Here is a 14,553-nt window from a genome sequence, read left to right on the forward strand (position 1 = left end):
AGGAGGGAGGGAAGAAGGAAGGAAGGAAGGAAGGAAGGAAGGAAGGAAGGAAGGAAGGAAGGAAGGAAGGAAGGAAGGAAGGGAGAGTAACTTGCAGTACAGGCATCCTTCTTTATAAAATTACCTCCTTTTGAATTTATTTTATAATTAATAGCAAAAGTCATCCATAATAATTGTTAATAAAAAATCTTTTAACTCTACAGTGTTTATGTATTAGGAAAAAAATTACCTTATTTTTTTGCAAAATTTAGCTTAAATATGTATATATCTCTACAGTTCAAAATTCAAAAGAGCAGACAGATCTACAATTTAACACTGGCCCCTTCCTGTCCTGCAGGCACCCTGTCCCCTTCTGTCAAAGCTGGCATGTGCAGCTCCTCACACCCCCTTCCAAAGCCGCTTCACACACACACAAGCACGTGTGCCAACACAGTCACGCTTGTCTGAGTCACACAAAAGGCAGCACTGTATGCACACTGCCTGTTATCAGGTTTTCCTCTTCTGAACACACTTCCAGGTCTGGGCACAGGGTTTCTTCAAGTATTAAGAGCTGCAGAGCACTTTACCATGTGGACATCCTATAGTTCACAGTCCCTCAAGGCACACTGGTGTACCTCATTTTGTATAGGTTCAGGAACAGCTTGAATGGAGAACTTCTACAGGAAGACTGCTGGGTTGAAAGGCCTTGAGCTTCTTTATTTTTTAAGATTTATTCATTTTATGTGTGTTTTGCCTACATGTATGTATGCATACCATGGTATGTGCATACCAACCCAAGGAGGTTTGAAAAAGGCATCAGATCCCCATGAACTGAAGTTAGAGATGGTCGTGAACCATCATGTAGCTGCTCAGAATCAAACTCAAGTCTGCAAGAGAGCCAGTGTTCTTAACTGATGAGCCATCTCTCTCTGGCCCAGCTCTGTGCTTATGCCTACATGTATGCATATATATGTTTTATCTATCTATCTCTCTATCTCTCTATCTCTCTATCTCTCTATCTCTCTATCTATCTATCTATCTATTTATGTGTATATATGTATGTATATATGTATGTACATATATATGTATGTACTTCTGTAGAGACAGGGTCTCTTGCTTCTCTACCTAACAGTGTTTTTCATATAAATGTCTAAGATTTCTCACATGGAGATGAACATATATCCACCCATGTTGTCAGGATGCTTACTGCCATCAGTTTTTCTTTTTTGTTGTTGTTTGTATTTTTGGTTGGTGGTTATGGTGTTGTTTTATTGTTTTTTTTTTTTTTTTTTGAGGGGTCAGGTCAAGACAGGGCTTCTCTGAGTACACATGGCTGCCCTCAAACTTACAGAGATCCCCCTGCCTCTGCCTCCTGAGTGCTGGGATTACAGGCATGAGCCTCCACACCTGGCTCGGTTTTTTTGTTTTGTTTTGTTTGTTTTTAAGACAGGAATTCACTATGTAGCCCTGGTAGAACTGGAGCGGAGAGACCTACCTGCCTAGTCTCTTGTGTGCTGGGATTAAAGTTGTGTACCACCATGGCTGGCTTTGTTTTTAAGTAGCATACTTGTTGCTCTTGTCTTTTATGGTGTGATGTGATACCAAGAAAGACCTGGTCCACTCTAAAATGCAACCCCCCCAAAAACAAACAAAAAACAAAACAAAACAAAGCAACAACAAAAAACAGGGCTGGAGCCATAGCTCAGAGGTTAAGAGTACCAACTGCTCTTCCAGAGATCCTGAGTTCAATTCCTAGCAACCACATGGTGGCTCACAACCATCCATAATGGGATCTGATTCCCTCTTCTGGTGCGTCTGAAGACAGCAACAGTGTACTCACATACATGAAACAAACAAACAAACAAATAAATAAAATTAGAAACATCTCTCATAATCTTTTTATTATTTCAAGGTTTTATTTTAAAATTTGGATATCTGATATATGTGGTATTTATTAAAATACCTTCATACAGTGCATGTTTATACATTATCATATCAAGTGCATCATTTTCCAGTGCGATGTCCTGTAATGAAGCCAGAGCTGGTGCCCACAGCTGTGACATACTCATGTAAGTCTGAACCACAGAGGTCAGGGCACGTGGATACCCATTCTCTTTCCCAACAGTTTTGAGTACGGGAAGAAAAGGCATGGATGTTTTCTAAATTAACTAGTATGATAAAAACTAACCAGTGAAGAAGGAAGTTAACTAGTATGGTAAAAGCTAACCAGTGAAGAAGGAAGAAAGCGTTTACCTACCTTGTTCACTGCTCTCAGTTGGAGAATCCTCATGACGAAGAAAAAATTTTACTTCTTCTCTGCGAGGTCCCCACTTCTGCAGGTGCTCATACATCATGTGGTCATAGGGGATGGGGCGCTCTAGGAGAAAGACTGCAGTTTACTCCAGAAACCAAGGCAGGGACACCAGCTAAGCAAGCAAGGAGCTCTCTCTCTCTCTCTCTCTCTCTCTCTCTCTCTCTCTCTCTCTCTGTCTCTCTCTCTCTCTGTCTCTCTCTCTCTCTCTCTCTCTCTCTCTCTCTCCCTCCCTCCCTCCCTCCCTCCTTCCTTCTCCCTCTCTGTCTCTCTCTCACACACACACACACACACACACACACACACACGAATCCAAGAACATTACAGCACCACATTTTACTTTAATAAACAAGTAGAATTAGTGAGAAATGAAGGACAACGAGGTAACATACAAACACAATAATGCATAGCAAAGTAAATTTCCAGCATCCTAGAGGAAACAGGGAACTGGACTGTGCATCTCTGTTCTCACGAGCTCTGTGTTCCTCAAGGAGGCTTCTCTAGGCATTGATGCACCATACAGGCCTTGAGCACTGCAATCTGTTCCTCTGCAGTTCTGTCTGTTATTGTACTGAGGACTGAACTCAGGGCCTCTCATAACACTGAGCTCACATTTATAGAACCCAGATTTTCTGTTTCTGTTCTTTCCGCAAGAGTCTTTTTATGTGTATGTGTCTGTATCTGTGTGTAGGAATGGGCAAGGGTGTTGAGGTAGCCATGGCAGCTGGAAAAGGGCACAAGACCCTCTAGAGCTGGAGTTAGTATGAAGTTGTCAGCCACCTAACATGGGTGCCAGGAACTGAACACTGGTCCTCTGCAAAAGCAGCACACTCTTTTTTTGTTTTTGTTTTTTCGAGACAGGGTTTCTCTGTGTAGCCCTGGCTGTTTCTCTGTAGACCAGACTGGCCTCGAACTCTGAAATCTGCCTGCCTCTGCCTCCCGAGTGCTGGGATTAAAGGCGAGCGCCACCACACCCGGCTTAGCAGCAAACATTCTTAACTACTGAGCAATCTCTAAAGTTTGCATATCATCTCTCTCAAAAATGTTTTATTCTGAAATATCAATAATTTTAGACTATTACATGCCATGTCTATAATCCTATCACTTGGGAGGTAGAGGTAAGAAGATGGCAAGTTTGAAGCCAGCCTTCAGGATAGGAGGTTCTGGGCCAGCCTGGGCTACCTAGTGAGATACTCTCTCATAAAAATTTTTATTTCGTACTAGTAGAATAACTGACGACAGTACTACACACCTTCACCTGAGTCTCCCTGTGTGAGCTGTCAAAACCAAGCAGTTCATACTGGCAGGCAGACAGACCACTGTTAGGCACTGGCTCTCTTTGAATTTCAGCAGCTTCTCACGAGTGCCCTCTCTGTGCAGAATCTCATCCATGAAAGTGTATTTAACTGTGTAACCCTCTGGCCTCAGCAGTTGCCTGCCCAGCCCCCGTTCTTTAGAACTATGACAATGCAGAGAAGCAGACAGGCATCTGCAGGATGATCCTAATTTGAGTTTGTCTGATGTTCTAATAGGTCACATGTTGGGACAGAAGACTTCTTTCTCCGCTGGTTCTAACAGGTGTGTGCTTCTACAGTCAGAGACAAACATAACAAGTGGGAGCTCTACTTTAGGCGTCAGGGGTCACTTATTGAATAGGAGAACTCCATTGTACTCAACTTGTAACTAAATGATAACACTCATCTTTACCACAGCCGACAGGTCTCACTCGGACCAAGTGCATTCTCCTCTATAAACAGACTTTTACAAGGTCGCACAACTTTTCAACTTGCTGCTGAAATGGATTAGCTGATATTTATTTAGAGTTTTCTCATCTATGTTCAAACTAAGGGGGCTAGAGGTGTAGCTCAGTTGGAAGAATGTTTGCCCAGCTTGTAGAAAGCCCCGGGTCGCCCTCTACTGCACAGGCAGCACGCAGCATGCACGTCCCAGCACTAAGGGAAAGGGAAGAGGGTTAGAAGCCCCACATCTCTCTGAGGGACACAGGAGCTTGAATCTTACCTGGGCTATATGAGACCCTGCCTCAAACACTCAAGCCAAGATTAGCCTATACTTTTCTTGCTCAATTTTGGTATAGAATTTATACTTGACTCATAAATGAATTAAGTGGTCATCTCATTCCCTAACTGACTGTTTATATCAAAAGGGATGATTTGTTCTTTGAATGAGTGAAAGATAGAGAATTTCAGGGACACGTGAGGGAAAGGAACCCCCAGCCCAGAGTCTAGCTGAAGCTCCTGGCCTCCTGTGCGGCACAAGGAGCATCTGCTGTGAAGGTGCTGACACAGGGATGGGATGTTTCATACACTTCATGTTAAAGTGATAACGAATCAGCTCAGACCTAAATGCATGACTCTGGGAAAGGTCACATTCTTTTTTGGACATTTTCTGGGAATTTCAAGATTATTAACTTTGCTCACATCAGAGACAGCCTATCTTGCTGGGCAGTAGTGCCACACAAGTTTAATCTCATTGTCACTACTTTTATCATTTTCTCTTCTTATCACCATCATTATTATTATTTTGGTTTTGGAGACAGTGTGTCACTTTGCAGTTCAGGATCTTTGACCCCGTGATCCCCCTGCTTCAGCCTTCTAAGTGCTGGGATTACTCATGTGCAGACACCATGCCAGGCTTCAGTTTAAGTTGTTTACTTTTTAATTTTATTTTTTAAATATTCATTTTTATTTTATGTATATGTATCTTTGCCTGCATGTATGTATGTACACTTCTATTTGTATACCTAGTGGCCATGGAGGCTGAAAGAGAATGCTGGACCCGGTGAAACCTCACAGAGATCGTGTGCCACCATTCAGTTCTGGGACCCAAACCTGTATCCTCTGCAAGAGAAAGTGGGTGCTCCACTAGGCCATCGCTCTTCCCCAACAGCTTATTCTGTACTAAGTCCTCTTTGAGCTCCAACACACTGCATGCAGTGACTTATCTTTGAACCGTCTGCCATCCACAATAGGCAAGCCCTGCTTTACCTGCCTAACTGATACTAGCGTACAACAGCTACAAGGGTAGGATAGCTACTGTCCTATCTTGGATGACATGAAATCCATGTGTGCTTAGCCCACGTTTAACCCACTGTTAAGCATATCAGAAAACAGGAACAAGCTCAACAATAAAAAAGTAAATTTCAAACCATAGTTTTGTTTTCAAAAGCAGTGTGTTTATATGTACAGGTTCATAAACAGACTTAAAATGTCTGCACTGGCCTTTTTAAACAGTAAGTCCCAGGGGCTGCAGAGATGGCTCAGTGCTGAGCGCATACACCGCTCCTCCAGAAGAATGGAGCTAAATCTCAGCACTCTCTAACGACAGCAGGTAGTTCACAATCCTGCACAGGACTACACCTCTGACCTCTCTGTGGGCACCTGCACTCGTGGCACATTCCCACACATGGACCCCCCACAACTACAAATAATAATAAAGTTTAAAAATATGAAACTTTCAAAGAGTAAAAAGTATTTAATAACCTGTCTCTGAAGGTTGGCTAACACTTCCTCTGGACACCTACCTTTACTGTCACCTCACGCCCACATGGGTAATGGCTCTCAGCGTCCAGTGGGGACGCATCACACCTCAGTTCCTCTGGACACCTACCTTTACTGTCACCTCACGCCCACACGGGTAACGGCTCTTAGTGTCCAGTGGGGATGCACCACACCTCAGTGGTGTATTCTCTAAGCATCACCTTCATGATGTCGCTCCTGGTTAAAATCCGCACAGCTGCTTCCTAGCTTCTCTGTGGTACAGGGTTTTACGGGGGCTGGTCTGATGCCATCTCCTTTCTAAGTTCAACCTGTTTTCTTTATTATTTTCTTTTTAGTTCTTACGTGGGTTTTTCAAGATGAGGTCTCACATAGCCTAGGCTGGCCTCCAAGTCATTATGTAGAAGAGGGTGACCTTGAACTCCTGATCCTCCTGCCTTCACCTCGAGTGCTAGGATTACAGGATGCGGGTATGATCTACCATGCACCAACACACCCAGCTTATATTTATTCTTTAGGATGCACATTTTGCAGAATTCCATGCAATCATATTATCTCTGAGAATTTTCTTTGCCTGACTGCTAACAAGTCTTTGAATATAAAAGCCAGGATTTTACTATTCGGTTTAACACTATTTGTGGAGGACTTACTACTTATGCCACATGCTGTCTTCCTGATGTTATTAGAACAGAGAAGAGTTACTTAACAGATGCTGAGGTATACAGTTCATTGGTAGTGTGCACTGAGCATGTGTAAGGCCCTGTGTTCCATCCCCAGCACCAAAAATACAACTCAACACAAACCAAAACCAAAAACATTAAAAACAGTTACTGACGGGCCAACAAGATGGCTCAGCTGGTTAAGGTGCTGGCCACAAAGCCTGATTTGAGTTTGATCCACAGAATCTATATTATAGAAGGCTAGAACTCACTCCTGAAAGTTGTCCTCTGTCCTCATAATCATTGTGGACCACGAGACCAGACACTACTGAGCTATCCCACTTGTGACAGATAACAGGGAGGCACAGCAATGCTTCCAACTGAGCACATTGAGCTGTGTGTGGCCAGCACCAGATAGCCTAACATACCACTTCCTCTCCACACTTCGGCCAGGTGGCAACTGCCCTCTCCAGGTTCCTTGCAGAATTCTACGACATCTCGACAGGTGGTTTCTGGTGTTATAGGAACTTCTGTTAAAATCTGTTCATTGTTGCTCAAGAACACGGTTAATATCATCTGTGAGAGAAAAGATTAAGACCACAATTTAGAATCCTCATATAAGGAACTTTCTATTTCCAACTTATGCTAGCAAACACAACTGCAGGCTGGAGAGATGGCTCAGTAGCTCAGAGCACTTGTTTTTCTCGCATAGGAGCTGGGTTTAATTTCCAGTACCCACATGTCTGTAACTCCAGAACCAGGGAATTCAACGCCCTCTTCAGTACCTCTGTGGGCACCAGGCATGTGTGTGATACATACATATACATATAAGCAGAACACTCATATATTCATACATATAAAATTAATTTTGAAAATCTAAAAAGAAAAAAAAATCAATTGTAGGTTGTTGAAATGGCTCAGTGGTAAAGGCACTTGCTACCAAGCCCAGCACTTTAAGTTCAATCCTGAGTTTGACGGGGGATCACATGGTGAAAGGACAGACTCTGCGGAACAGTCCTCTGACCTCCCTCCACATCTGTACCCCAGGACATACACACCTTCACCAGCACCTCTCCCCCACACAAGCCAACTAAGTAAATAAAAACCACGCAATGCGAAGATACAAATGGGACGAGCTGACATCTCATAATCACCCACTGCCGGGCGGTGGTGGCGCACGCCTTTAATCCCAGCACTTGGAAGACAGAGGCAGGCGGATTTCTGAATTCAAGGCCAGCCTGGTCTACAGAGTGAGTTCTAGGACAGCCAGGGCTATACAGAGAAACCCTGTCTCAAAAAAAAAAAAAAAAAAAAAGGAAAAAAGTTAAATGACACAATGCTTCAAAACCAAGTAGGAAAAAGGGTTATATTGTAAGTGAATGTTTCTCATCTAGGAAAAAAAAAAAAAAGGACTCATTCACTATCTCATGCATTGGCAAAAGTTGATTTCAGATCGAATGTTATTTTATTTTTAAATTAATATTTATTAATTTTTCTCTGCATGAAAGTATGTGCCTGCAGTAGTCATAGGAGGGCTTCCCTATTACTGGAGTTGTGGATGGCTGTGAGACACCATGTTAGTGTTTGGACCCAAACCCAGGTCCTTGGGAAGGTTTTGTTTTTGTGTTTTTTTTTTCCCCGAGACAGGGTTTCTCTGTGTAGCCCCGGCTGTCCTGGAACTCACTCTGTAGACCAGGCTGGCCTCAAACTCAGAAATCCTCCTGCCTCTGCCTCCCAAGTGCTGGGATTAAAAGCGTGAGCCAGCACTGCTCAGTCTCTGCAAGTATTCTTAACACTAAGTCATCTCTGTAGTCCTGCCATAGATATAACTCATAAAACCATAAAAATTCCAGAGTAAATAAAAAATTTTAAAACTAAGCAAATATGTTTTATAACTATGTAGTAATAAAAGCCCTTTCTAACTAATAATTAAAAAAAATCAAAATCATAAGAATGATTATTCAAGCATATTAAAATAAGAATTTTACAAAGCAAAGACAAACCGGAAAGATATCTGCAGCTCACATTACAAATCTGAATCCATAAAGAGTCCCTAAAATTACTAATAAAACACTTTAAATCAAATTCATTTAAAAAAATTGGCCCCTAGAAATAAACTAAAATATCACAGCAAAAGAAAACCAAATGGCCTGAACTTCCAAAATACATCATAATACATTTGAAAAAGTAAAGATGGTCTGACCTGTATTTTTTTTACTATAAAAAAAGATTTGGTCAATTTGATTAAGATCTTAAGAGGTAATAATGAAAATAATTTAAAAAAAAAACAAACAATACTCTTTGGGTACAATTTAAACCAAAGATTTCCTTTACTCTGGTGGTTCTCAACCCTCCTAATGTTATACCCCTTAATTTTGTTTCTCATGCTGTGTGACCCCCAACCATAAAATTATTTTGTTGCTACTTTATAACTGTTACTGTTATGAATAATGTAAACACTGATATGCAGGATATCTGATATGTGACTCCCCCAAAGGGGACATGACCCACAGGTTGAGAACCTCTGCTCGGAAAGCATTCCAAAGTTTTTTTTTCCATTAATCTTTCATTGAAGTTCAGAAACAAGGGGGACTGGGTATGATGGTGCACATCTTTCATTTTAGACATCTGAAGGCAGAGGCATGTGAGTCTCTGTGAATCTGAGGTCAGCCCAGTCTATACAGCACATTTCAGGCCATTCTGGGCCACACAGCAGAACTCTTGTCTCAACATCAAAAATCAAGACTAAGGGCTGGTGAGATAGCTCAGAGGTAAGAGCACCTGACTGCTCTTCCAAAGGTGCAGAGTTCAAATCCCAGCAACCACATGGTGGCTCACAACCATCCTTAATGAGATCTGACTCCCTCTTCTGGAGTGTCTGAAGACAGCTACAGTGTACTTACATATAATAAATAAATAAATCTAAAAAAAAAATCAAGGCCAAGAGGATCTCTGGCGAATAATCACATAGAATAATCAGGGCATGGCAGCACACTTGCGATCTCAGCACTGTGGAGGCAACAACTTCTGGAACACTGGGGCTTGCTGGCCGAACAACAGACTATGTCTCTAAAACCAGGGTGGCAGGTGTGGTGGTGGCTCACACCTTCAGTCCCAGTACTCACACAGAGGCAGAGGCAAAAGCATTTCTAAGAGTTTCAGGCCTGCCAGGACTGCACAGGAAGATCCTGCCTCAAACAAACTAAAAACAACAATTAAAAAAAAAACTTAAAAACTGGGTGGCACCTCAAAGAACACCCTCTGGGCTGCCCTCCACACACACATATGTGCATCCAAACACATGAATATACAAAGCATATGCACCCCCCACACACAAATGCATAGGCATGTGAACACACACATACACACACATGAACATACAGACACAAGAATAGTAGTGTATCTATAATGGAAAGATAGGTACCCTCAAGTGTTAACAAGGATGTGGAGAACAGGAATCCTGCACACTTGTGTGGAAATGTACAGTGGTGTGGCCGTTCTGAACAACACAGCAGTCTCTTACACTATGAAGCATAGATTAACCATTTGACCCAGCAATACCACCTCTCAGAATCCACCACGAGACAGAACATCTGTCCATACAAAGCACTCCACAGAAATGTTCATGGTGGCTGTGTTCATTCTAATAGCTAAAGAAGAAGCAACTCAAATGTCTATTAACTGACTATTAATAAAGAAAATATGGCCCACCATACAACAGACTATTCATGGATAAATTCTGACCGCATTATACAAGTGGAAGAGGCCAGAAACCAAAAAACCAAAATCAAAACCAAAACCAAACCAAACAAACAAACAAAATCTCCCAAACAAACAAACAAAAAAACAACCCCCACACAGTATATGATCCTGTTTATGTCTACAATCGTCACATCTATTGAGGTGGAAAGACTGGTTGCCTGGTAGTTGGGAATGAATAGTGACACAATGTTCCAAGATGATTACATATGGGGCAACAGGCTATGCACACACAGCCTGGTCTCCAGTCCAGCTTAGGTCTTGAACCCCAGTGGGACCCAGTGGGTGGTAATTTCCACCTACATGGGACAGAAGGCATTCGATCACGTCTCCTGGACCCCTGGCTCCAGTCGAAGTTACCGCCCCCACAGCCCTGTGTGGCTATCAGTCATGTAGGAACAGCACCACATGCAAATAAGGTTTCCCCCAAACTCTCAGTCCAAGCCAATGAGAGGTACCTGCTGTCGAACCCTGAATCACCCCCAGAACTGTATATGAATCCATCCAGGGAATTAAAGGTGCACAAGAACCACTCCTTCCTCTGAGCCTTTTGATCCAAGAGCTGTAACACTTGGGAAGAGACCTGCTCTCCCGAAGCGCCACCTGAGGGCCCGCAGCACTCGGCTTCTCATAGTCCCAGCCGACTCAGTTCAGAGCAGAGCGACTTGTAGTTACAGAGTAACCTGGAAGGCATGGCAGTGGCAGGAACTCGCACTCACCTCCCCTCGCTGGAACCCTCGCACCAGGCCTGGACAGGGATCTCTGTGGAAAACCTCTGGCACCAGGCCCACAATTACAGACTGTGGTTATGGTTCTACAGCTTTGTACATTTGCTGAAGATTACTGAATTGTTCACTTAAGATAGGCACATTTATTTATTTATTTATTTATTTATTTATTTATTTATTTATTTTTTGAGACAGGTTTTCACGATGTAGACAAGATTGGCTTCAAAATCATAGAGATCCACTTGTCTCAGCTGGGATTAAAGGCCACCATATCTGGCTTAAAACAGGCAACATTTATGGCACACAAATTGTTCCTTAGAAGCTATTTTTAGAAAGTGGACTCTACAAGACTTTCAGAAAGGGCAATCAATTCTTACGTGGCACAAACCCTTGAATGAGCGCTCTCTCCTTAGCTGTGTGCTAACTCTGCTGCTGCTGGGTTCTCACTTCTCAAGCAGGAGCTTGGTGGACTCTGGGAATGTTTCTTTTAAGGCAGTGGCACTGACTCTGCTCTGATGAAGCTTTGGATCTGGCCTGCTTTCATTTCCTATTGAAAAGGAACTGTGGGGACTGGAGAGAGGGCTCAGCGTTAAGAGCATTGACTGCTTTTCCAGAGATCCTGAGTTCAATTTCCAGCAACCACATGGTGGCTCACAACCATCTGTAATGGGAACCCATGCTCTCCTCTGGTGTGTCTGAAGACAGTGGCAGTGGACACATATAAAAAATAAATATTTAAAAAAACACAAAAGGAAGTGTGGGATAGCAAAGATAAGTGACCTGGAAGAACACAATAAAAATGCACGAAATTTTAGTTAACTTTCTTGGTAGGTAATAAGTAAGGAGCTCACAGAAACCATGGAAAGGATTCATCGAGGTGGGCACAGACAGTCATCTTGAAAGACCTTAGCTCTTCCATGCACCAGAGGACTGATTCTAAGCTCCCCTGGGTCTGACATGCTGCATCTCTGTGTTTAGCTTAAAGCCTCAGAGATGTAGGCTGGAGAGATGGCTCAGTGGTTAAGAGCATTTGTTGCTCTTAAAGGGGACGTAGGCTGAATTTCTAGGACCCACATGGCATTTAGCAACTGTCTATAACTCCAGTTCCAGGATATCTGATACCCTCAACTGGTCTCGGAAGCCTTCTGCACATACATGGTACACATGTATACATACATGCAGGGCAGATACTCATATACATAAAGTAAATCGATGTTGAGAGAGAGAGAGAGAGAGAGAGAGAGAGAGAGAGAGAGAGAGAGAGAGAGAGAGAGAGAAAAGACAAACAAAAACATCCTCAGTCTCTGGGCACAACATCACTGTTACTGTTGGAGCCCAAGCCAGCACCTCTGTGAAGCAACCAGCCATTAGATACGTCCCTTTGTCTCCATGCATACTGCTGCACTCAGCTCCTCAGAGCTGTAACAGCCTCTTTCGCACTTCTCAGAGCTCCCCTAAGCAACCTAACTAAAGGAGCTGTCTGTTACCTGTCTCTTACCCGGCTCAGGTTCAAATGCTTACTCCATTTCCTGAGAACAGAGGCCTGGTCAGCCTTCAGCTGCATCATTAGTACCTGGATCAGCACCAGGCGTAAAGCATGGAATGACTCCATAAATCCCCCAGTTAATATGATTTTGTAGGACTTTTGAATCCTGAAGGATATGTGTTTGTCTGCCTTTTTATCTTCAAGTTTTCTTCACAAAAAAGATAAGAGAACGTGAAACCCTTTACCCACTGGCTTAGTCCACATGACAGAAGAAAAAGTATTATTGTGAAAGTCAGAAGCCATGATTAACATAAGACATGAGTCTCAGCAGATTCCCTCATACCTAGACATCAGGATGCCTCTAGCCAAACTCCCTCCTCCCACAAGGTGGCACTGTATGTCAACGGGAAGCAATCCCACATTCAGAGAAAAATAACACTAAACAAGAGGTTAGATGCAGTGAAGTTGAGGCAGAAGGATCAGGAGTTCAAGACTAGTCCCAACTACATAGAGAATTTGAATCCAGCCTAGGCTACATGAGTCCCATGTCAATTTTTTAAAAGATATAATAATAATTAGAAATTGACCATGTTTTATAGGAAGAGTTAGCCTTAATAGAGTGATGAAAAAATTTCAAAATAAATAAATACTTAAGCCTAAAACATGCATCTTAATCTCAGTACTTGGGATTATAGTGCAAAGGCCGGCTGATCTCTTGAGTTTGAGGATAGCCTGATCTACAGAGCACATTGCAGACAGCCAGGGCTACATAAAGAAACCTTGTCTCGGAAAAAAAAAATCTTAAAAAGAAAATTAAAAGTCACATCTCAGACTAAAAAAATATCTGGAAAAGTGTACAGGCAACAAAGGACTTGTATCCTAAAACACAGAAAGTTGTTAACATCAGTATGTAAACACACTTTTTCTAAGGGGCAAATGATGTGAACACACATCTAAGCAAAGCTGACGTGTAAATGCCATGTGTGCATATGAAGTGTCACAGGGAACAGCTATCAGAACAATGACACAGTAATCACCCGTCAGTCAGGCAAATGGCCCTCATTGGTCCTGCCAACTCTGCTGTCACTGTTTCATGTTACAGGCACGCAGCAAAAGGAACTAAGCAGCAGACAATGCCACAGCCACTTTGGAAGACAGTCCTAATGTTCCATAAAACAAAACAGGGGTCACAGCTCTAATTCCAGTCCAGCACTTGGGAGGCTGATGATGTAGGAGGAGTGCTACAAGTTCAAGACTAGCCTGGACTTCACAGTTAAGTGCCAGGTCTGTCTAGGTACAGTGTCTCAAAATCTCTCCTCAAACACAAAAACACTTTTACCATATGATGCTTACTTCCGCACAAAAGCTTGAATCAGTTCTCAGAATTGCCAAAAATTTAGAAACAGCCAAGATGCCATTAGTAGATGAATGAGTCAACAAACTGATCTATTCAGACAGTGGAATACTCTTCAGCAATAAAAAGGTATGTGCCATCAAGTCAGGAAGTAACAAGGAGGGCCTCTAACTATAAGCTGCTGGGTGAAACTGCTCTGAAAGGCTACATACATGCTGCTGGGTTCCAACTGTGTAAGATTCTAGAAAAGCAAAACAATAGAGTCTGAACCAGCCACAGGGCTGCAAGGAGAATGGACTGCAGGGTCTTTCAGGGCAACAAAGCTATTCTGAGTGACACTATAAGTGTGGAACATTACACACATATGTCAAAACCCACAGAGCTATATTCCAAGAGTGAAGCTCAGCATATAAGCCAAGGACCTCAGTCAACCAAAACATGTCAAAATTGGTCCATCACTGTAACAGATACAACACAATGATAGTTAATAAGTGCTAGGTCTGAGGTGGGATGAGCAAAAAGCAGGGAAGGAAAATTGTGTTTCTGTTCCATTTTTCTGTATTCCTAAAAGTGCTGTAAAATGGAACAACAATATGAACTAGCCAGTACCCCCAGAGCTCCCAGGGACTAAACTACCAACCAAAGAGCACACATGGTGGGACTCATGGCTCCAGCTGCATATGCAGCAGAGGATGGCCTAGTCGGACATCAAGGGGAGGAGAAGCCCTTTGTCCTATGAAGGCTCTATGCCCCAGTGTGGGG

General features: G+C 42.7%; 1 protein-coding gene across 4 annotated transcripts in view; it reads right to left on the bottom strand.

Moving 5' to 3' along the window:
* The window catches only part of Ppp1r13b (protein phosphatase 1 regulatory subunit 13B), a 79,706-nt gene that overhangs the window by 36,659 nt on the left and 28,494 nt on the right, over nt 1-14,553 (bottom strand). For 3 of the 4 annotated variants that reach the window (XM_029540507.1, XM_029540508.1, XM_021201811.2), the window contains exons 2-3: nt 6,893-7,040; nt 2,237-2,356 (exon numbers count right to left, since the gene is read on the bottom strand). In XM_029540507.1, coding sequence (XP_029396367.1) covers nt 2,237-2,356; nt 6,893-7,040 — 268 coding nt within the window. Of the gene's footprint in view, nt 1-2,236; nt 2,357-6,892; nt 7,041-14,553 lie in introns of those variants that run through there. The other variant, XM_029540509.1, reaches the window with a different exon arrangement.

This window comes from Mus pahari, chromosome 7 (genome assembly GCF_900095145.1).
Source record: "Mus pahari chromosome 7, PAHARI_EIJ_v1.1, whole genome shotgun sequence".
NCBI lineage: Eukaryota > Metazoa > Chordata > Mammalia > Rodentia > Muridae > Mus > Mus pahari.